Here is a 21,872-nt window from a genome sequence, read left to right as displayed (position 1 = left end):
GGTAATGGTTCCAGTGTTATTTTTTTTAATTGCTCCCACGTGTATTCGCGCACCCTGGAGAGAGCAGGCTGTGAATGCCTTGATCTAGCCTCCGCAAAAGGGGTTTCCTTCCCCTTTTCTGACTCTCCTCCTCTATCGAAAGGGCGGGGCGCGGAGAATCCCGCAGCGGCCCAAACGCCGCTATTCTAAGGAACTGCCGCAGGCCCCACCCCCTCCTGATGGGGGCGAGCACTTGGCTCCTCCTCTCTGAGGCTGGAGCTGCCTGTGGGTGACTCAGCAGCGCCTGCGCCTGCCCTGGCCTGATAAGTGTGTGTGCCTGGGAATGTGTGTGTGTCGTGAGGGTGGCCAGGGAGGGCTCTGTATTTCTGAGTTTGTGCCTGGGATGTCCACGTGGGAGTGAGCTTGTGATCTTGACCTAGTGTGTGTCTCTCATCTCTGTGTATTGTTGGAGCGGGATAGATGCATTTATGGGTGTGACAGTGTGCCCTTGATGGTGAGTTTGCACAGAGGGTGTGCCTCTGTTTGTGTCTCTGTGTTGTCATATAAACTGGTGCCTCCCCCACCTCCAGCCAGGCCCTGGAGCCCTGGAGCCCTGCCCAGGACCCTCTCTCAGGACGCAGCCTGGGGTTCTTGTTGAAGTGACATGTGCACTTGTGTGGGTGAAAGTCGCTGGCTTGGGCGGGCCGGTGGGATGGGTGGATGCTGTCCCTGCGTGGACTTCAAGCCCCCTGCCCCCCTGCCTCTGCCAGTGAAGTCTCCATCTCCCTCCCCAGACTTGGTGTTATTTGCCTCCTGAGATGCTCCCTCTCAGGGAGTCCTCCAGAGGAGGTGATCACTGTTATTTTACCTGTATTCTTTCATTTGATTCCTTTGAATCCTTATACCTAAAGTGTTCTAAAGAGGGTCTGAGAGCAGAAGACAGCCAAGGTCACACAGCTTTTAAGGGTTATAAGCAGGCAACAGATCTCTGCCCCCCGGGCTGAGTACCAAGTGTGCCTGGAGCCTGGGGGGGACTGATAAGCTTGGGGGGCAGGGAAGGAACCTGTTTTTGTCTCCCCCTCCTCCTCTGAGTTGCCTGGGCCTCCAGCCAACTCCTTATCCTGCCAGAGCCTGGGCCCTGCCATCAGCCTCCACTGGGTGATTGGGTCTTGAGTTGGGTGATAAAGAGGCCAAGGAATGGGCTAGGGGCTTAGAGGGTACAGGGTGGGAGGCAGGGCCAGTAGGAGAGCGTCTGTTGCATCAACAAAACTTAATTGAGCTCTTTATTCAAAACTGACCAATGCCCAGTCTAAGTGAGGAAGGGTGTCACAAGACCAGGTCACAAGGAACAGTGGAGACAGCATGGGAAGCTCAGGCAGGAGGCAGGGGCTGGAATCTGTTGCAGGTTTGAATCCTGATCTCACCATTCTCAGGGGTGGGCGTAGGACCCAGCCAGTCATATTTCTCTCCTAGCCTGACTGTCTCCTCACCAGTCAAATGAGGTCATGGCGCTCATCCTGTCATCCTTTCCTGACTCCGGGACATTAAGACTCTAAGATAATTAGATGGAAAGCCATTTGTAAATTGAAAGTTGCTCTCCATACATAATGGACATTCATTCCTGTTGAGATTCACGGCCTCCTGTGATGAAGGCCCTAAAGCAGCTGTGTACCCAGAGCCCAGGGAAGGGAAAAGGATTCCATCTGCAGGATTAGGGAAGATTGCCCGGAGAAGGGACCTTCCAGCTAGACTTTTAAGGGTGACTTTACTGCATGGAAATGGAAGAGGGCCTTCCAGGGGAGGACAGCCTGCACAAAGGCCTGGAAATAGAATAGTGAAGGTGTGCTCTGGGAGCAGAAAACGGTCCAGTATATGTGGGGCACAGAGTGCACCGTGTGACCGAATAGTGGAAGGCCTTGAATGCCAGGTTAAGAGCTGGGCAGGCGGTGGGGGAGAAGAGATGCTGACATTTGGGTCAGCCAGGGAGTCTTGCAGGTAGAGACGGCCATTTGCTGGCTGGGCTTTGGCAGTCACTTGGGGGCACCTGAAGTGGAGAGAGAGAAAATTGATGAGCGGTGGTTCAGGGACCCTGTTCCTATCCAACCGAAGCCCACGGCTGATCCCCAGGATAACATTAAGGTGGGCAAGAGGCTGCAGAGCCCCCTCCAAGGGAGAGATGGGGGTTGGCAGGGATGCAGAAAAAGCCAAGTCAGATGCCCCAGTCTGGGGAAAGATGCATGCAGGGGCAGAGAGGGTGCCCACCAATAAACACGGAAGGTCTCTGAAGGCCCCGCTGCCCCCAGAGGGCCTCTGCTTTGCTAAGGTGTGGGGAGGGGGCCAATCCCTCCAGGAGAACCCCTTCCCAAGGAAGGTGCCATCTCCAAAAGCCCCTTTTCAAACAGCAGTGGTTGCCAGCGATTGGTTTATTGTATATCTGCCAGGTATGTCACTAACCAATTCCCATGAGTTCCCCTTATTTTATAGCTGAGGCTGGGAGAGGTGAAATGATCTACTTGCAATCACACAACTAGCCAATGACAAGGCCAGGACTTGAAAGCAGCATTCCCTGTTTCCTGAGAGGGAAGGAAAGAGCTGATGGGATATTTGGGGGGAAGGCTTAAGATTTGGGTAGTTGGGGCCAGGAATCTGGGAGGAGCGAGGAGGAAAGATGGTGTCTGCTGCCACCTTGTGGTCCTTAGAGCTGCTGCAGTGGAAGTGTGGAGCCCGGCCACCCAGGCTGCCAGAGGGAGCTCGGCCTGGGACTGAGGCTGCTTTGGGTGCCTGAGGGTCAGCTCCAAGGCAGGGGTTGTCATGAGAGGGTGGGCATTCGAATGAGAGTCTCCCAGATTGCAAGCCCAACTCACTGTGATGTGTGAGGCCCTTGGCACGTCTCTTACCCTCATTCCTCAGTTTCTCTCACTGCCTTTGAGAGGATGAAAAGAGATCCTTTTTACTCCTGTGAAGACCCTCACAGCCTTTACTCATCTTTGAAGTTGGAAAAACTCAGGACCTAGTGGGCAGGTCCAGGATTGTGGGGCTTCTTTGGGGGGTCTCTCTTTTTTTAAGTGAATGTAAAGAGTAAATGAACAATGCAAAGGGATAGAGGAAAACGATAGAATGGGAAAGACTAGAGATCTCTTCAAGAAAATTGGAAATATCAAGGAAACATTTCATGCAAGGATGGACACGATAAAGGAGAGAAACGGTAATGACCTAACAGAAGCAGAAGGGATTAAGAAGAGGTGGCGAGAATACACAGAGGAACTACATGAAAAAACTCTTCATGACCCAGATAACCACGATGGTGTGATCACTCACCTAGAGCCAGACATCCTGGACTGTGAAGTCAAGTGGGCTTTAGGAAGTAGTACTAGGAACAAAATTCTGTACTAGGATGTGACAGAATTCCAGCTGAGCTATTTCAAATCCTAAAAGATGATTCTGTGAAAGTGCTGCACTCAACATGCCAGCAAATTTGAAAGACTCAGCAGTGGCCACAGGACTGGAAAAATCAGTTTTCATTCCAATGCCAAAGAAGGGCAATGCCAAAGAATGTTCAAACTATGGTACAACTGCACTCATTTAACATACTAGCAAGGTAATGCTCAAAATCCTTTAAGCTAGGCTTCAGCAGTATGTGAACTGAGAAATTCCAGATTCATAAGCTGGACTTCAAAGAGGCAAAGGAAGCAGAGATCAGACTGCTAACATTAGTTGAATCATGGAGAAAGCAGAGGAGTTCCAGAAAGACATCAACTTCTGCTTCATTGACTACACTAAAGCCTTTGACTGTATGGATCACAAAAAATTGGAAAATTCTTAAAGAGATGGGAATACCAGACCACCTTACCTATCTCCTGAGAAACCTGTATGTGGGTCAAGAAGCAACATTTAGAACCAGACATGGAACAACTGATTTGTTCAAAATTGGGAAAGGAGTACAACAAGGCTGTATATTGTTACCCTGCTTATTTAACTTATATGCAGAATGTGTGCTGTTGCTCAGTCATGTCTGACTCTTTGCAACCCCATGGACTGTAGCACACCAGGCTCCTCTGTCCATGGGATACCCTGGCAAGAATACTGGAGTAGTTGGCCATTTCCTATCCCAGGGAATCTTCTTGACCGAAGGATCGAACCCTGGGTCTATATGCAGAGTACATCATGTGAAATGCTGGACTGAATGCATCACAAGCTATAATCAAGTTTGCTGGGAGAAATACCACCAACCTAACATATGCAGATGATACCACTCTATAGCAAAAAGTGAAGAGGAACTAAAGAGCCTCTTGATGAAGGTGAAAGAGGAAAGTGAAAAACCTGGCTTGAAACTCAACGTTAAAAAGCTAAGATCATTAAAAAAAAAAAAACTAAGATCATGGCATCTGGTCCCATCACTTCATGGCAAATAGAAGGGAAAAAAGTGGAAGCAGTGGCAGATTTTATTTTTTGGGGCTCCAAAATCACTGTAGACAGTGACTGAAGCCATGAAATTAAAAGATGCCTCCTCCTTGGAAAGAAAACTATGACAAACCTAGACAGTGTATTAAAAAGCAGGGACATCACATTGCCGACAAAGGTGCCTAGAGTCAAAGCTATGGTTTTTCCAGTAGTCATGTACAGATATGAGAGTTGGTTCATCAAGAAGCCTAAGTGATGAAGAATTGATGCTTTCGAACAGTGGTGTTGGAGAAAGACTCTTGAGAGTGCCTTGAACAGCAAGAAGGTCAAATCAGTCAGTCCTAAAGGAAATTAACACTGAATGTTCATTGCAAGGTCTGTTGCTGAAGCTCCAATACTTTGGCCGCCTGATGCAAAGAGCAGACTCATTGGAAAAGACCCTGATGATGGGAAAGATTGAGGGCAGGTGGAGAAGCGGGCAACAGAGGATGAGATGGTTAGATAGCATCACCGACTCAGTGGGCATGAATCTGAGGAAGCTCTAACCTGGCATGATACAGTCCATGAGATCACAGAGTCTGACATAACCTAGTGATTGAACAACAAAGAAATAAAAAATGCCTGTAGCCACTTAGGGCTTCCCAGGTGGCGCTAGTGGTAAAGAGGCAGCCTGCCAATACAGGAGACATAAGAGACATGGGTTCGATCCCTGGGCCAGGAAGATCCTCTGGAGGAGTGCATGGCAACCTTCTCCAGTATTCTTGCCTGGAGAATCCCATGGACAGAGGAGCTTGGCGGGCTACGGTCCATAGGGTTGCAAAGAGTCACACACAACTGAAGCGACTTAGTACGCATGCATGTAGCCACTCAAGGCTGCAGGACACAAGTGGGAAGAAGGGAAAATCAGAATGGAAAGAGACGGTGCTCTTAACCAACTGAAGTTAATGTATTTCACTTTTGCAAATTTTATAGACATTTACGACCTTGTGAACACAAGGCCAGGGTCCTTCCTAGGGAAGGACCTATTCGAGTGCAAAGCCTTGACTGACACATAGACCTCATGGTGAGTCCACCCCTAGGCCTGGCAGGGTCAAGTATTAGGTACACATGGGAGATGTGGGAATTCTGAAGCCAGAGCAGGAGCTGGGTTCGTGTCTCCCAACCAATCCCCTTCACCCCAGCCCCACTGCCATACCCCACAGCCAGGCTCTTCACCCATGTCCTCCAGAGCTGCCAACCTGGACCTTGTGTGTGGCCACATCCTAACAGCTAGGTTGCTCCAGCCAGGACTGCTCGGGGATCTTCTGTTCCATCCAGGCCAACCCTCATTTGCTTTCCAGACTGGGAGGTCCCAGGCCATAAGCCCCAGGAAGCCTTCTTTGCCTGCCCTCACCTCCCCAGGCAGTGCCAGCACTGTGCTTGGCACTTTGGTCCGTATAGAGTCATTGTCTGAATCCCTGAAGTGCTGTCCATAGGGTGTCATCCACGTGTGGTCAGCCTAGATGGACATCCTAAGGCCCTCCTCTTCAGCGAGGCCTGAGGGGTGGAGGGTGAGAGACAAAGAAAGGACTCAGACCCAGTCCCAGCCCTCCTCTAGCTCATAATCTGGTGATCAGGTAAGATGGAGACTGAGTCTTAAAATTTTCAGGCCTGGCAGTAACCTTGAGATGGACGAGTCCAAGTGATATCAAACTCATTTAGCCACAGAAGCTCAGTGTAAGAAACAGAGAGAAGCAGGACTATGCTGAGTGAAGCGATGGGTGTAGGAGGATATGGAAATTCTGTTTGCTTGGCCTCCCCCAGCCCTTCTAAGAAACTAAGAGTTGAAACCACTAAGATCAAGTTGTTTTAACAGAGGCCTAGCAAGGATAACGCTAGGAGTTGGACACAACTGAGTGACTTCACTTTCACTTTTCACTTGCATGCATTGGAGAAGGAAATGGCAACCCACTCCAGTGTTCTTGCCTGGAGAATCCCAGGGACGGGGGAGCCTGGTGGGCTGCCATCTATGGGGTTGCACAGAGTCAGACATGACTGAAACGACTTAGCAGCAGCAGCAGCAGCAGCAGCAAGGATAACGGATGTGACCAAGGTCACAGAACAAGTTAGTAGCCAAGGATATATTCAAACCTAGTGAAACTGTACCCCATAGGATTAAAAAATCCTGAAACCATGCCACATAGGGTTAACAGAAACAGGTAACTATTAGAAATTCTTGGGCTTGTCTTACAGAACAGCAGGTAAGGGAATGGTTTGAAAACAAAAACAAAAACAAAAACCCTCTGCTTGTAACCTGCCTCCACTGACCAAGCTGACTTAATTATTTTCTGACTCCTTAATCACCCCTATAGATAACACCTCTGAGATATGGGTCACTACGGTAACAGGAGCTTATGTTGTTTTCCAGGAGCTTGGAGTCAGCTCCCGTCCAGTTCAAGCTGGCTAGGACTGGATCAGACCACTCACCCTAAAACTGGGCCTGCACAGAAGTCAGATGAATGACCTTTGGACAACAAAGGCCAAAAACTCCACCCTCAGATCCTACTGCTGCTGCTGCTGCTAAGTCACTTCAGTCGTGTCTGACTCTGTGTGACCCCATAGACGGCAGCCCACCAGGCTCCCCCGTCCCTGGGATTCTCCAGGCAAGAACACGAGTGGGTTGCCATTTCCTTCTCCAGTGCATAAAAGTGAAAAGTGAAAGTGAAGTCGCTGAGTCGTGTCTGACTCCTAGTGACCCCATGGACTTCAGCCTACCAGGCTCCTCCGTCCATGGGATTTTCCAGGCAAGAGTACTGGAGTGGGGTGCCATTGCCTTCTCCCCAGATCATGCTAAGCACCTCCATTGTTGAGCATACATCCTAGAAAGAAGCCATGTCACTCAGATGCACCTGCACAGAACCCCGATTACCTCACCTTTTCCCCACCTCCAACCACCTTTACCAATGCTGAGACTCTGCTTCTTTATCCCATAAACATCCCCAGCCCTTCACCTTCAGGGAGGCAGATCTGAGATTTCTTCTCCTGTCTCCTCACTTGGCTGCCTTGTTAATAAACCCTTTCTCTGCTGCAAATAGTGGCAGATTTTGTATTTTTTGAGCTCCAAAATCACTATGGATGGTGACTGTGCCATGAAATTAACAGACCTTGCTCCTTGGAAGAAAAGCTATGACAAACAGCATATTAAAAAGCAGAGACATTACTCTGCTGACAAAGGTCCATCAAAACTATGGTTTTTCCAGTAGTCATGTATGGATGTGAGGGTCGGACCATAAAGAAGGCTGAGTACCAAAGAATTGATGCTTTCGAACTGTGGTGCTGGAAAAGACTCTTGAGAGTCCCTTGGACTGCAAGGAGATCAAACCAGTCAATCCTAAAGGAAATCAACCCTGAATATTCATTGGAAGCACTGATGCTGAAGATGAAACTCCAATACTTTGGCCACCTGATGCAAAGGACTGACTCACTGGAAAAGACCCTGATTCTGGGAAGGACTGAGGGCAGGAGGAGAAGGGGATGACAGGGAATGAGATGGTTGGATGGCATCACCGACTCAATGGACCAGTTTGAGCAAACTCCAGGAGATAGTGAAGGACAGGGAGGCCTGGCGTGCTGCAGTCCATGGGGTTGCAAAGATTCAGACATAACTTAGCAACTGAACAGCAATAACTGCTGCAAACTTCTGCATCTCAGCATCTGACATGCTGCATGTCAAGCAGATGAACCTGGTTCAGTAGCACTAAGTCTGCCTGCCCAGGTTTCAGGCTGTCTTTGCTCAGCCTCAGTACTGGACAGTCAGGGCTGAACCATCCTTCCCACCCCTGACTCACATCTCCCTCCAGTCTCATTCTGGATTCTGTATCCACTCAGCACAGCCAGGATGGTGAAGAGAGGCTCAAAGTGGTCCCAGGGGCCATGGGAGTGGGACAGCAAGGAAGAGGGGCCCTTTTGGAGCCCATGCTGAATAAGGGGAAAGACTGGACTTTTGTCTGTTTGCTCACTGCTTATCCTCTGTCTTAGCACAGAGCCTGCCACTCTGTTGGCATTATTAGTTGAATGAATGGATTTGAGTTAGCAGCTCAGGGGATTCTTCTTGGGTGGGAAAATCATCCCTCCAGGTTGACCTCATCCATCTCTGGGTGTTTCCTCTGGTCCTCTGGGGGTTGGAATCTGGGCTGGATTTCCTGTAGGTCCTAGTAAATATTTCAGCTTCATTGTGTCTTCCTTCTCTTTCTCTCTGGAGCAATGTCTTATCAGAGGAAGCTGTTGTGTGACTTTGGGCAAGTCACTTCCCCTCTCTGAGCCTCCAGCTCCTCATTTGTCAAAAATACTCACTTTAAGGTGTTTTTAATTATTCACTTTAAATATTTATTATGACTTTTCATGTGCCAGGCACTGCATAAGGCCCATGGGGTAGAAAGAATAAAAGAGGTAATAACTTGAAAGGATAAGAGTGCTTGGTACTAATGGATGGTCAGTCATAGTTCTCCATGCTCATCCAATACTCCCAACAGAATGGCCCCCCTCGTTCAAGACCCTCTTTCAGGAACCAGTTCCAGTCTACAGCTTCCAGGGATGAGAGAGCTTGCCAGGTGAATCAGCTGTGGACAGCAGAACAGGGGAACTGCTAAGTCACTTAAGTCGTGTCCGACTCTGTGTGACCCCATAGACGGCAGCCCACCAGGCTCCCCCGTCCCTGGGATTCTCCAGGCAAGAACACTGCAGTGGGTTGCCATTTCCTTCTCCAATGCATGAAAGCGAAAAGTGAAAGTGAAGTCGCTCAGTCGTGTCCGACTCTTTGTGACCCCATAGACTGCAGCCTACCAGGCTCCTCCATCCATGGGATTTTCCAGGCAAGAGTACTGGAGTGGGGTGCCATTGCCTTCTCCAAGAACAGGGGAAAGTGGGGACCAAATAAGGGTGCTAATGCCACACAAGACCAGTAGGTGGCAGAGGCGTCTGGGAAATGAGCTTGTCTCCTTGTTCAGTTCAGTGGCTCAGTCCTGTCCAGCCAAGTCTGACTCTTTGCGACCCCATGGACTGCAGCACGCCAGGCCTCCCTGTCCATCACCAACTCCCCGAGTTCACTCAAATTCATGTCCATTGAGTCAGTGATGCCATCCAACCATCTCATCCTCTGTCATCCCCTTCTCCTTCTGCCCTCAATCTTTCACAGCATCAGGGTATTTTCAAGAGTCAGTTCTTCTCATCAGGTGGCCAAAGTATTGGAGTTTCAGCTTCAACATCAGTCCTTCCAATGAACACCCAGGACTGATCTCCTTTAGGATGGACTGGTTGGATCTCCTTGCAGTCCAAGGGACTCTCAAGAGTCTTCTCCAAAAGCATTAATTCTTCGGCACTCAGCTTTCTTTATAGTCCAACTCTCACATCCATACATGACTGCTGGAAAAACCATAGCTTTGACTATACGCACCTTTGTCGGCAAAGTAATATCTCTGCTTTTTAATACGCTGTCTAGGTTTGTCATAGCTTTTCTTCCAAGGAGCAAGCGTCTTTTAATGACACAGAGTGCAGACCCCATTTCAGAGGGTTCTAGAATCATGGTGGACCTCCAGGGGCTCCCCTGGGTAAAGGGAGTACTTTCAAATGTTAACAGAATGGGGAACTATGGGTGATGTTTCCCCCTTCTTTTTAAGCTTATTCTCAGTCTCTATAATGAGCATTCTATAATGACTATAAACATCAATGAAGGAAAAAAAAAAAACCTGTGTTCCTTTCCACCATATTTCCTTACCCCTCCCCACGCCCCGTTAGAAAACAGCTAGGTTCCCGAGTCTGGGCAGTGCTGTGGGGGCCCAGCGACCTTCTGAGAAAGGGCAGGTCTTGCTCAGCATGGGAGTGGAGTGGGGGTCTGATAGCAGATGCAAGATATCCCAGCAGGGCCAAGGGTCAGCACAGAGCAATCCAGGAAGGCTTCCTGGAGGCAGAGGAAGCGGCGCTGACCTGGAAGTGTGATGACGTTGGCACCTGAGAGGAGCCTGCACCACCTGCCCCATTTCTCTGAGAACTGCCCGTCCTTGGGCTGGGCCTCGGTAGCCCTGTCCCTGTAGAGGGTCCCCTTCTCTCTCCAAGGGCTTTTGAGGTGGTGGACAGGCAAGACTGAGCTCAGGCTCCTAGCATCCTCCATTGGGAAGGAGCACGGAGAAATCATCTGGACTTTTCAGGCAACTGGAAGCTATTGAAGGTGAAAAGCAGAATGTGTTTCCCCATCAATAATAATGCGCCCTCGTTACACGACAGCTGCTGTCTTGTTGGGTCCTGAAGAGAATCCTGGTTACAGTAACTGCTCTCCTATTTTACAAATAAGGAAAGAGATGCCCGGAGTGGTCCCGCAGATATGCTTTTCCTCGGGGCATACATACAGCGATGAAGAAAGAAAATCTCTAGCGTGCACATACTCAAACGCCTAAAGCTCTGGTGCACGCTTCCCTCTCCCCTTCCCTCCCCCCCCCCCCCCCCCCACACACACACACCCTCAGAGCTGTTCTTTCCAGCCTCTGGGAGGATTGGCTCTGGGCAGAGCTGTAGGGCCTCTGGGCGGTTCTTTGAGGAGGGTGAGGCCAAGCAGTCAGGCCCCCTTCCTCCCCGGAGCAGCCTGGTAGCCCCGCTGCCATTGCCGCCCACACTGCCGCTGGGGGTCGCGGTTGAGCTCCGAGTCTCCCCCGTGTTGGACCTCACCCCCTCGACACAGCAGGCCCCAGGTGGGCAGCCCAGGACTAGGGCTCCGGGCTCAGAAGGGAGGCTGTCTCGAGGGGAAGAGGGGCTCTGTGCCTCGATGCTTTCTTCAGGACCTGGTCTCACACGGCGGGGAGGCAGGTCCTGGGACAGGAAGTCCACCTTCCAAAGTTACAGAGTAACCTCGGGGCCAGCATCTATTTGAGGAGAACCCTGAGGAGGTGGGGACGCTCTCTGAGGCTTCAGGCTCTGACTTCCGCTCCTAGGGGGGCCTTGAACGCGCACAGAGGAGATTTGGGTCTTCTATGACCAAAGGCTTCCCTGGTGGCTCAGCTGGTAAAGATATCTGCCTGCAATGCTGGAGACCTGGGTTCGATCCCTGGGTTGGGAGGATCCCCTGGAGAAGGGAAAGGCTACCCACTCCAGTATTCTGGCCTGGAGAATTCGATGGACTGTGTAGTCCATGGGGTCGCAAAGGGTCGGACACGACTGAGACACTTTCACTTTCATGACCAAAGGCAGGGCCATTGTAGGGCAGGTGGGAGGGAGAGGGGAGGGAGAGGGGAGGGAGAGGGGAGGGAGAGGGGAGGGAGAGGGGAGGGAGAGGGGAGGGAGAGGGGATTAGTGGGAGCCCCAACAGGCTTGCGAGCATGTGGGCCCTTAGATTAGGGGGGTGGGCCACAGGGAAGAAGGCGGAGTCAATCTGGAGGGAAGGGGTGGGGCACATGCTAGGAAGTGGCTACAGCTGTCTCTTGTGTCGCCTTCTCCCATCAGATCAGTTTTTGACACGGGCTCAGTAATTGCGGTGGGCTTAGTTGCCCTGAGTTATGTGGGATCTTAGTTCCCTGACCAGGGATCGAACCCACGTCCCCTGCATTCATAACCACTGGACCACCAGGGAAGTCCCAGACGGGGTTCTTCAGGACAGTGTCACATCACCCTCTGAGTCAGGTCCTGAGGGTGGGGCTATACTTTTCGCTCTGTGAGCAGGCAGGTCTAGGTCATCCCCCCACAAACTGGGCTCCCCTCACGAGAGGACCAAAGTGGGTGAGCAAAAGAAACAGCCGGAGATTGCAGACACTGAGAACAGGGCTCACTTTATTGGGAAAACAGAAAGTCGGGTCCTTGGTCCCCAAATGGAACCTGGGAGAGGCAAAAGCCAGGTGTCTGAGTCAAGCTTCGTTTCTGACATGCCTGCCTCCCTCACCCACTCCAATGACACACACTGGACCCCTAGAGGGCCTCTGGTTCTCCCAGTCTCTGCCAAATCCCCAGGGCATTTTACCAATAGATGTCTGTTTCTGGGATCAAGAAACATGAGGGAACCATCTCTTTCTCTCCCAGGAAGACAGTGCCCTCAGAATCCATCAACCCATGTCCATGGTGCAGAGGCTCAGAGAGGGACAGAGCCCTGCCCAGGGGCACACAGCAAGTGGGAGATGGAGAGTCAAACCCACGTTCCCTGTCTACTGGCCTGGGACTCGTTTCAAGAGGAGATTCTAGAAGATGAGCCCATTGGATGGATGTCGCCTGCAATGACACCTGCCGGGGGACTCCATCCCCGTGACTCAACCATGCAAGCCAGGAGGCCCAGGCCAGTGCCACCTGGGGACCTTTCTTCCCTCCCAGGCTGTGCCCCAATCTAGGGTCTCGGAGACCCGGCAAGGACCAAAGGAGCCAGCTCTGTAGAAGGTACTTGGGGAGAAGACATCCTCTTGAAGTTTGCTTCTCCAATGCATGCTGTCCCACCTTCTGAAACTCAAACTCAAGCAGATGGCTAAAAAGGAAAGTTCTTTGCTCCTGACCAACCTACAGCATTCAGAGACGGGGTCGGAGCAGGGATAAACAAGAACATTAGATAATGTTAAAAAAAGCTCCATTTGTTGAGCACTCACTGCATGCCAAGCACCTCTCTCCTCCACTCAGTAAAACAACTACTGTGTGTCATTGCAGTTCAGTTGCCAGGAACGCTTGTGTGACCCACACAGACAGGTCCTTCACTCATAGCTTCTTTGTAAATCCCCACAACTTCTTACCAGGGGAGCATCATCGTCCACGATGGACAAAATGGGCTCAAGGAGTGAAGTGACTTCCTGAGGTCACACAGCACAGACATGGTAGGCAGCCCACAAATTCACAGAGCAAAGCAGTCTTCCGAGGCAGAGGGGGACTGGATGGGAGAGAAGCAACTACCAAAGTCACAGCAGTTTCTCGGGCGGCCGGCTGGTGCCCCTGCCGCCCAGGTGATGAGACACAGAGCCTGCCAGGGAGGGTGCTCCGTTCACACTTGTGAGCTGGACACGAGGGTCTCCCTAGTACCCCTTCGTGTAATCACAGAGTGTCCGCTTGGGAGTCAGGCAAGCAGAGGAAGTGGACTTGACAGACCCAAGACAGCATTCTAGCCAGACCAGCCATGGACCAGCTGTGTGCCCTTAGGCAAGTCATTGCCCTCTCTGAGCCTCAGTTTTCTCACCTATAAAATAGGGGTAACAGTAATGCCTATTCATAGTTATGCTGTGAAGATGAAGTGTTACCCCACGTCTAGTGCCTAGAACAACAAAGGGCCCTACATGCTGTCTGTATTCCCTGTGGTGATGACACTGGCCTCTCACCAAGATGGAGATGCGAAGGCACTCCATGTCCGGGAAGAGCTGCACACAGTTGGGACTCGTGGCAGGTGCTGCCGATGAACCAGAGACTGAGCAAGCCCCAAGCGTAGCGCTCTGCTCCATCAGGAGGTCCATCCTGACCACATCAGCTCCCCTCCGGCTACCATTTTGAATTTCCAAGCTGCCCTCCCCAAGAACCACCCAGCCTACAATTCGAGCCCCTGCTAGAGGCTCCTCATCCAACACCTCCCCTGACTCCATACTATGTGCGCAGTGCCCAGAAACGAAATAAAGGAAGAGATGATGATGAGTAAATAAATGATAAGAGAAAAGGGTGTGTGTGTGTGTGTGTGTTTGTGTGTGTGAGTGCTGGAGTCGGGATCCACGGGGACCACTTCCTAGGGGTTTTGGAGCCCCTGAGCTGACTCCCAGCCTGGATCTGTGGTAGTTGCCAGGCGGAAAGGCAGGCAGAGGCCAGGCTGAGGATCTGCTGCTGACAACCAAGGGGCTGGTCTTGGGCCAGGGGCCCAGCGGAGGCCCAACCTGGACTGTTGCTCCTCCTCTCTTAGGACATGGTGACCCCTCTTCATCTTGGGGAACATCTCAAATTCCAAGCCAAGCAAACCTCCCTAGACAGCAGCCTCTAGCACCCCCATTCTTATTACAGGAGAACCCTGGCTTGGAGGCCTACTATGCACCCTGGTGGCTCAGTCGGTAAAGAATCTGCCTGCAGTGCAGGAGACCCAGGTTCGATCCCTGGGTCGGGAAGATCCCCTGGAGAAGGAAATGGCAACCCACTTCAGTATCCTTGCCTGGAAAACCCCATGAACAGAGGAGCCTGGTGGGCTGCAGTCCATGGGGTCAAAAAGAGTCGGGCACGACTAAGCGCTAACACTTTCACTTTTCATGTGCCCTGTCTGACCTTCAGAGAGGGCACTTGGAAGTGAAGTGACTTGCTTAAGATCCTAATGCTAGAAGTGGTCAAGGATCCATCAAAATCAGGACACTTACTAGAAACTGAGCATCATATTAGAGGCTGATTCATTCCCTTGTCTTACGTCTAGAAGGAAGCAGAAGCACAGAGGGGGCAAATTCCTTACAGAGGTCACACAGCCAGACAGTTAACATCAGAGCTGATTTCTGAATCCACTGTCGAGGCTTCCAGGCCACACCTAGGACTGAACCTGAAGGCTCCAGTTTACTCCCTTCACTCTCCTGCCCTCCCCACCCAACCTCTCTTACATGACACTTGACATTATCCATCACTCCCTCCCCCTGGGAACGCCCTCCTCCTCCGGTTTCCATGGTAGCACATTCTCCCCATCCTCCTCCTGCCTCTCTGGCAGCTTCTCACTCTCCATGGTGGCGCCTGAGCCTAAAAAGCAGGGGATCCCCAGGCTGGGTCCCCCATCTCTTCTCTCTTCATCACTACCCCTGAAAGCTCACCTCCTTTTCCATCTGGGCCTCCAGCTCTGACCTTGCACAGCAACTCTACTTTTGAGTAATAATGGATACTTTACACATGTTAATAGCTCATGTGCTGGGCCCTGTACATACATTAATTCATTAAATCCTCACAACAATCCCATGAAGGAAGTCCATTCTTCAGATGAGGAAACAGACACAGAGAGGGAAAACCAAGCTCTGACCCCAGCTTTAACCACTACTTCTATTACAAGAAGAGATATAAAACTGTAGGACATTTTGAAACCAGAAGTGAAAACTTTCCTCCCACCTCTTGAAAAGAGAGGAGTGGAAATTTTGTAGGAAATCAGACCTACTCCACCGCTTTGAGAGCCCGGTGATGATCTAGAATTACATTGTCAATTTGCAGCTTTAAAATGCATCATGCACAATACACTTTGAAACTTGAAGATTTGGAGAGCTTCAGGAGGAACAAAAGTTCACGGAAAATTGCCCTTTTCCCTCAGATTTTTCCATTTAGTTTTAAGTTTTCAAAAACGTCACCCCAGGATACCGGCTACTAAGGCTCTTCTACTTCAATGATGCCCGGAATTCACTGAAAACTTGGACCCTGGAGTTCCATGGACTTGAGTTCTGCGACCACGAATGGGCTCTGTGAATTAGGGGTAAGTGGCTCAACCTCTCTGAGCCTGACTTCTTGTTTAAAATAAAGGCAGTATTACTTGCTCCACTGGGCTGTCATGGACCAGAGAAATGATGGGCATCAAGCTCATGGCATGGGGGCTAGCACACGGAAGCATTCAACTGAGCCCGATGAGTCAGCTGCACACAATTTCTTGGGTTTACCAAGCACTTGATCATTCTATGCTTTTGTACACACTGTTCTCTCTTCTGGGTGGCTAGCTCCTAGTCATCTTTTAAGGCCCTTTGACCCTTTCCACCCTTCTCAGAATTGCTACAAATATGGGTTTCAGTAAAAAGCTAGAAAAGGCATTTCCCTGTGACACCCCCGCCCATCCCAGGGCTCCCTATCACCTCACATGCATCACACTGAGATGCAAAGATTCATTTATGCTTTGGTCCAAGCATAGGCTCGAACCTTCTGAGGATGGGGCCATATTGGACTCACTTCTGAGTCCCAGAGCCCAGTGCGCACAGGAAGTAGATTTCAACATGTTTGCTTTACCTTAAATGCACGTGGTCAGGACCCAGCCCCTGCTGACTCCAAGACGAAATATACCAGGATTGGTAACAAGCAGGCAGATCCAGACAGCCACAGGAAATGGCAGTGACTGGGTCCAGAGCAGCCTCAAGACAGACCTGTCCCAGAGGGGTTGAAGGGGACCCAGTGTTTGCAAGGAGAATAAACAGCCCTGGCTCCAATGTCACCACCTTCAAGAGTCTTCCCTGGTTCCTAAATTGTCCCCTTTCTATGACATCTCCAGAAAGCACTAGCAGGAGGGGTCCCAAGTGATGATAACAAGTGTCCCGGAGTGTGTCCCCTGCCTTGCTGAACCCCTTACCCATTCAGACAGAGAGATCTTTATAGTCACAAGCTCCATCTGGATGGTGACAGTGATCCAGGTGGACTGGGACCCCAGGCCTTGGTAGCTTAGCAGCCTGATCGGAGTGTGGCTATGATCCCACATCTTCCAGGGCACTAGTGGAGCCACTTCTGAAGGAAGGACATTCCCAGGTCTGGGGCTTCTCATCCTGAGAAGGTGACTACGTTTTGCCCACTAAGGGCATCCCTGCCCCTCTTGTGCCCAAAGCCCACCTTGGTGCCTGAGCCCCAACCCCCAGACTGCTAGTTCAGCCCCTGCTGGAGTGACAGCCTCCCAGAGAGGAGAAAGGCTTTTGTTCCAAGGAAATGACTGTCAAAGAGAGAAGAGGTATATCGTTTTGTTTTTTTTTTTCCCCTGTTTAAGACAAAGACGTCAATGTCTTTCCATCTGTCCCAAAAAGGGAAGAAAATTAAATTTGTTTTTACAAAGATGTCAGCACACAGCTTCAATAGGGAGTCAGGGTGTATGTGACAGAGGCAGTGTTGTGGAGAGAGGGGAGAGGTGGGGGGATGGTGGAGATGAAGTTTGGGGTGGGGGACACAGAGAACAGACCAGACCCTGATATAGGGGGAAACAAAGACCTGGGGATGCCAGAATAAAATGCCAAATGAAAAGGAAAACTTCTATGCCTAAGTCTGGTGGACCTGGCCCTCAGCAGCTTGAATGGGGCAGCTCGCGCAGGGGGTGGGGACCTGGGGACACAGACTGATGCTGGCACTGTGGTTATAAAAGCCTTCTTCTCCCCAGTCCCTTCCAAGTCATGTCCCAGGGCCGGGATGCAGTTCATCAGACATACTGGGTGTAGTAGCCAGATGTTGGGAGAAGGGAGAGAGGATTTCTTGGAGGTTCTTATAGGGTGCCAGTGTCTGAGAGGAGGAAAATGCCACCCTGGTGCTTTAGAAACCACCCCCCCACCCCCCACACACACCCAGAGCCAGGGGCCTCCTACACTCAGGGAGCTATTAGCGTGGCCCTCTGTCCTCCAGCATCTGGGCCAGAGAAGCCACAGCCGTGGGGACCCCCAAAGTGTCCTCCCTGTGGCTTGAGGACCTAACTTCAAAGTAGAAGCCCCCTTCCTCTGCCTCAGCCCCCCTCACCAGCCTTTGGCACAGAGGCCGACTGGCAGCTCTGGTTTGGGATTTGCAAGCCCTCCTGACTCCTCCCCGTGGGGACCCCGCCGCAGCTGAGGCCTGTCTTGCTTGCTACCCTGTCCTGCAACTCCACTGTCCCATCTCAAGCTCACTTCGATGCTGCGCCTCCCTGCCCATTCCAGGGAAACGACTGTCGAGGAGAGAAAAGGTGTATCCTTTCTAGTTTATTTTCTCTTCGTTCATAAAAATGGCAAATTGGGCCTGGACCTCGGCGAGCCCCTCCCCTTTCTGGAACTCCGGGCTGGGACTCGACTCCAAGCTGCGGCCCCATTGTTTGTACACAGGCCCTCTCTCCCAGCCCCATCCGGAGCTGGACCGTCAGCCTCACCGTCCCGTCTTTCAACTCACACCCACAGGAGGCCCCTCCCCATCACACCGGGCCGGATCTTGAAGCTCGATTCCACCGTCCGCAGCACCGGCCCTCCTTGGTCCTGGGCCGGGTCTCAGACCAGGCTCTCACTCCCGCCAACCCAGCTCCAACTAGAACGAAGGGGCCCCGATTTAGCGGCCCAATCCCAGAGCCACAGGTCCACTCCCCGGGGCTAGCGAGCTCCCCCTGCCCCAACCCAAAGCCCTTGACCTTGAGCTCGGCCTAGAGGCATCGCCCCGCCGACCGGCCCACTCCCAGCCGGTCCCAGACCAGCGATCCACCCCACGGCAGGGCCGCCGCCCGCCCCACCCCGCGTCGTGGCCCCCGCCCCCACTAGGACTCCGCCTAACCGCCGGGTCCCTCCGGAGGGGCGCGCGGCGGGCCGGCCGGCCCCGGGTCAAGCGGCTGCGCCACCGCCGGGGCCGTCGGACGGGGTGCAGGCGGTGACCCGTTCGCGGGCCGTGGCTTCGCGGGCGCGGCTGAAGCTGCTGGGCTCCCGGCGGCCGCAGGGCATGCGGCAGAGCTGGCGGAAGCAGCGCTTGAAGTTCTCGTCGAGGAAGGCGTAGAGCACGGGGTTGAGGCTGCTGTTGGCGTAGCCGAGAGCGATGCACAGGTGCAGCGCGGCCACCACGAGTGGGTCGCGGCGGTTGATGTCCACCAGCGTCCAGACGATGACGAAGATGTGGATGGGGGCCCAGCACACCACGAAGGCGCCCACTACCACCAGCACCATGCGGGTGATGCGCCGCAGACTGCGGTCCTTCTCCTTGGAGCCCGACAGCAGGCGCACGCTGCGCAGGCGCAGCAGCATGAGGCCGTAGCACACGGTGATGACCAGGATGGGCACGACGAAGGCGAAGAGGAACACGCAGATCTTGGTCACCGTGTCCCAGTACCAGCTGGGGTTGGGGAACTGGAGCATGCACACCACTGCTCCGTCTGAGCCAGGGAACAAGGAGAGACACTGGGTGAGGGGCTGGTGGGCCTAAGGACTTTGTCTCCCTGCTCACCCACCCTTTTAGGCTTAGCCAAGCCCCGCTGCCTCCTGCTGGCCTTTTCGATTCTCCTCCCTGCAATGTCCTCCATCACGTCTGCACTTGGTGAACTCCTACTCATCCTTCAAGACCCCAGCAAACTGGCCCTAACCAAGGAAGTCTGTTTTCTATAGTCTCTCCCAGTCCCCTTATCAGCCTCTGTGCCCGTGGGGAGCAGTGATATAATGATAGAATTTAGCTCAAGCCCACTAAATGTCTATCATGATGATAACTGAAAACACTGCACACATTTACAAAGTAGCTCCAGTGGGGACAGTACTGCTAAGATTGACTTAGAGAGCACGTGTTAAGAGTAGGACTCAGGCCCTGCTAACTGTGTGATGTGGCCTGGGCAAATTGTTCAGCCTCTACCAGAGTTTCCATAAAGTGGGACTAACAACAGTACCTAAACTCATAGGGTTGTTGTGAGGATCAAATGGGCCATGGTGTGGAAAGCATTTAGCACAGAATGGTTCAAACACTAAGTGCACTCACAGGGCAGAAACATGGGAGTCCAGGGGTCAGAGCTAGGGCCAAGGAGGCAGATCTCACCTTCATGTCAAGAACGTTCTGACTGCCACTCTTGTCCACAGATAAGAGGGGATGGAATAAGCTCCCTTCTCCTGGAGTGTGGGCTCAGGCTGCATGAGCACCTTGGGGATGTTATGGAATTCAGATACAGGGCTGAGGCTGGCCCAGGGGACTCCCAGGACCTCTTGGGATCCCGGAATCTGAGGACCCATCCAGTAGACTTGGAGCCTGAGAGCTGTGAGAAAGGGGCTGGGGTCCACAGACAGAGTGGGTCCACAAGACATCAGGCTGGCAGGACCACCAGCCACAACTGGACCCAAGGACTTTCATGGTACAGATGGCAGAAGCAGGCCGAGAGAGGAACAGGACTTGTCCAAGGTCACACAGCAAGTGGCTTATAGAACTGAGTGCCAATGGCACACACTTAGGGAGTGTGTGTATGTGTGTGAGTGTGTGTGTTTGAGAGAGAAAGCGAGTAGAGGGCGGGGGATGAAGAGGCCCATCTGGCCCAGCCCCCAGGAGGGCTGAAGTTAATGGCCTGTAAACTGAAGGCTGACAGTGAGGAATGAGGTCCAGCTGCTGAGTCAAGACAAATCACTCAGAGACTATATAAGGGCACGGGGAGCTCTACCCTTGTGAGGGTCGAGGGTAGCCAAGAAACTCCCCACCAGGCCTGTTCCCTCTCCTACGACAATGCAAACCTTCACCCTGGCGGCAAAAAGGAGCAACAGTTATGGGGACAGGAACCCTGGGCTCTAGGCCAGATTCTCCCAGATGTCTGCTAAACAAACCACCTGACCTCTCTGATTCTCAGTTTGCTTTCAGCCCAATGGAAGCAGGCGTCCCTGCCTTGTCTATCTCACAGGCTCAGTTATTCTAATAGCTGCTATTTATTGGGCCTTGACAATAAGCCAGGCCTTGTCCTAAGTGTTTTACAATCTATCATCTCATTTAATCTTTTCAACACCCCATGACAGAGCATGGCTCAAGAGAGGTTAGTGACCAGTGTCTCTGACACCTGCTAAATTACTTTTCCCATTTATATCAAGCTGGGGTCATATAACCAGCTATCACTGGACTTCCAATATGGCTCACTGGTAATTTGCCTGCCAATGCAGGATCCCCTGGAGAAGGAAATGGCAACCTACTCCAGTATTATTGCCTAGGAAATCCCATGGACAGAGGATCCCGGCAGGACTACAGTCCATGGGATCACAAAAGAGTCGGACATGACTAAAGCAACAACTAACCAGCTATCACTAGGGAGTGATGGACCCTGCATTTCAAGTAATTGTGCTTTCTCACCACTCCCATATTCATCTGCTGGCCAGAGGCTAGTACGTATGTGTGCTAAGTCGCTTCAGTCGTGTCTGACTCTGTGACCCCATGGACTGTAGCCTGCCAGGCTCCTCTGTCCATGGGATTCTCCAAGCAAGAATACTGGAGTGGGTTGCCATGCCCACCTCCAAGGGATCTGCCTGACCCCGAGATCAAACCCTCATATCCTGCGTTGCAGATGGATTCTTTATTCATTGAGCCACCATGGAAGCCCAGATGCCAGCACACTGTAGCCCAAACCATCATTTGGAGGCTGGATCCCTGATTGACTGTGTGGAGTAGAAGACCCTCCTCCTCTTACTCACACTGGACTGTGATGTGAGTGAGAAATAAACTTCTACTGTGTTAAGCTATGGCTGTTACAGCAGCCACCCTGACTGATACAGGTAGTTACTATACTACACTAATTGGTACAGCATTTTACTCTGAGGAAATGCGCCTGTCATTCTATGGAGGCCATTCTCTAGGCCCTGCTTTGGTCATCTGGGCCAATGGGGTAGAAGGGACTTTGGGATGGGATTGCAGATCTTATGGCCCCCACTGCTCACTGGTCACCCTTACCCCACTGGCTATCCATCCACACATCTGGCCATCCATAATCCCATTCATAAAATTTCTTTGGCCAACCACCCATATGACCACTGACCAGTCATTCATTCTCCCATCAGTCCATTACTCACATTCCCATTGGTTGATTATTCACACTCCCACTGGCCAGCCATCCACCCTTTCATTGATCAGCAACCCACACTCCATTGGTGATCCACCTACACCCA

General features: G+C 51.9%; 1 protein-coding gene and 1 long non-coding RNA gene across 6 annotated transcripts in view; one reads left to right on the top strand and one right to left on the bottom strand.

The window, feature by feature from the left end:
* Positions 1-354: 354 nt before the first annotated feature.
* Positions 355-7,451, top strand: LOC147377540 (uncharacterized). Its single transcript, XR_015139145.1, has 2 exons — positions 355-493; positions 6,788-7,451. It is a non-coding gene; the product is annotated as an uncharacterized LOC147377540 (long non-coding RNA).
* A 10,521-nt stretch (positions 7,452-17,972) lies between these two features.
* OPRD1 (opioid receptor delta 1) overlaps positions 17,973-21,872 on the bottom strand; it is a 52,236-nt gene continuing 48,336 nt past the window's right edge. For all 5 annotated transcript variants that reach the window (XM_086332053.1, XM_086332015.1, XM_086332042.1 and 2 more), the window contains exon 3: positions 17,973-19,132. In XM_086332053.1, the coding sequence (XP_086188179.1) occupies positions 18,591-19,132 (542 nt within the window). In that variant the 3' untranslated portion in view covers positions 17,973-18,590. The remainder of the gene's footprint in view (positions 19,133-21,872) is intronic.

This window comes from Bos grunniens, chromosome 2, assembly GCF_055505025.1.
Source record: "Bos grunniens cultivar Pamir isolate PY7600 chromosome 2, Bosgru_T2T1.0, whole genome shotgun sequence".
Lineage (NCBI taxonomy): Eukaryota > Metazoa > Chordata > Mammalia > Artiodactyla > Bovidae > Bos > Bos grunniens.
The sequence above is the reverse complement of the archived record's forward strand: the minus strand, read 5'-3'. Positions and strand labels throughout refer to the sequence as shown.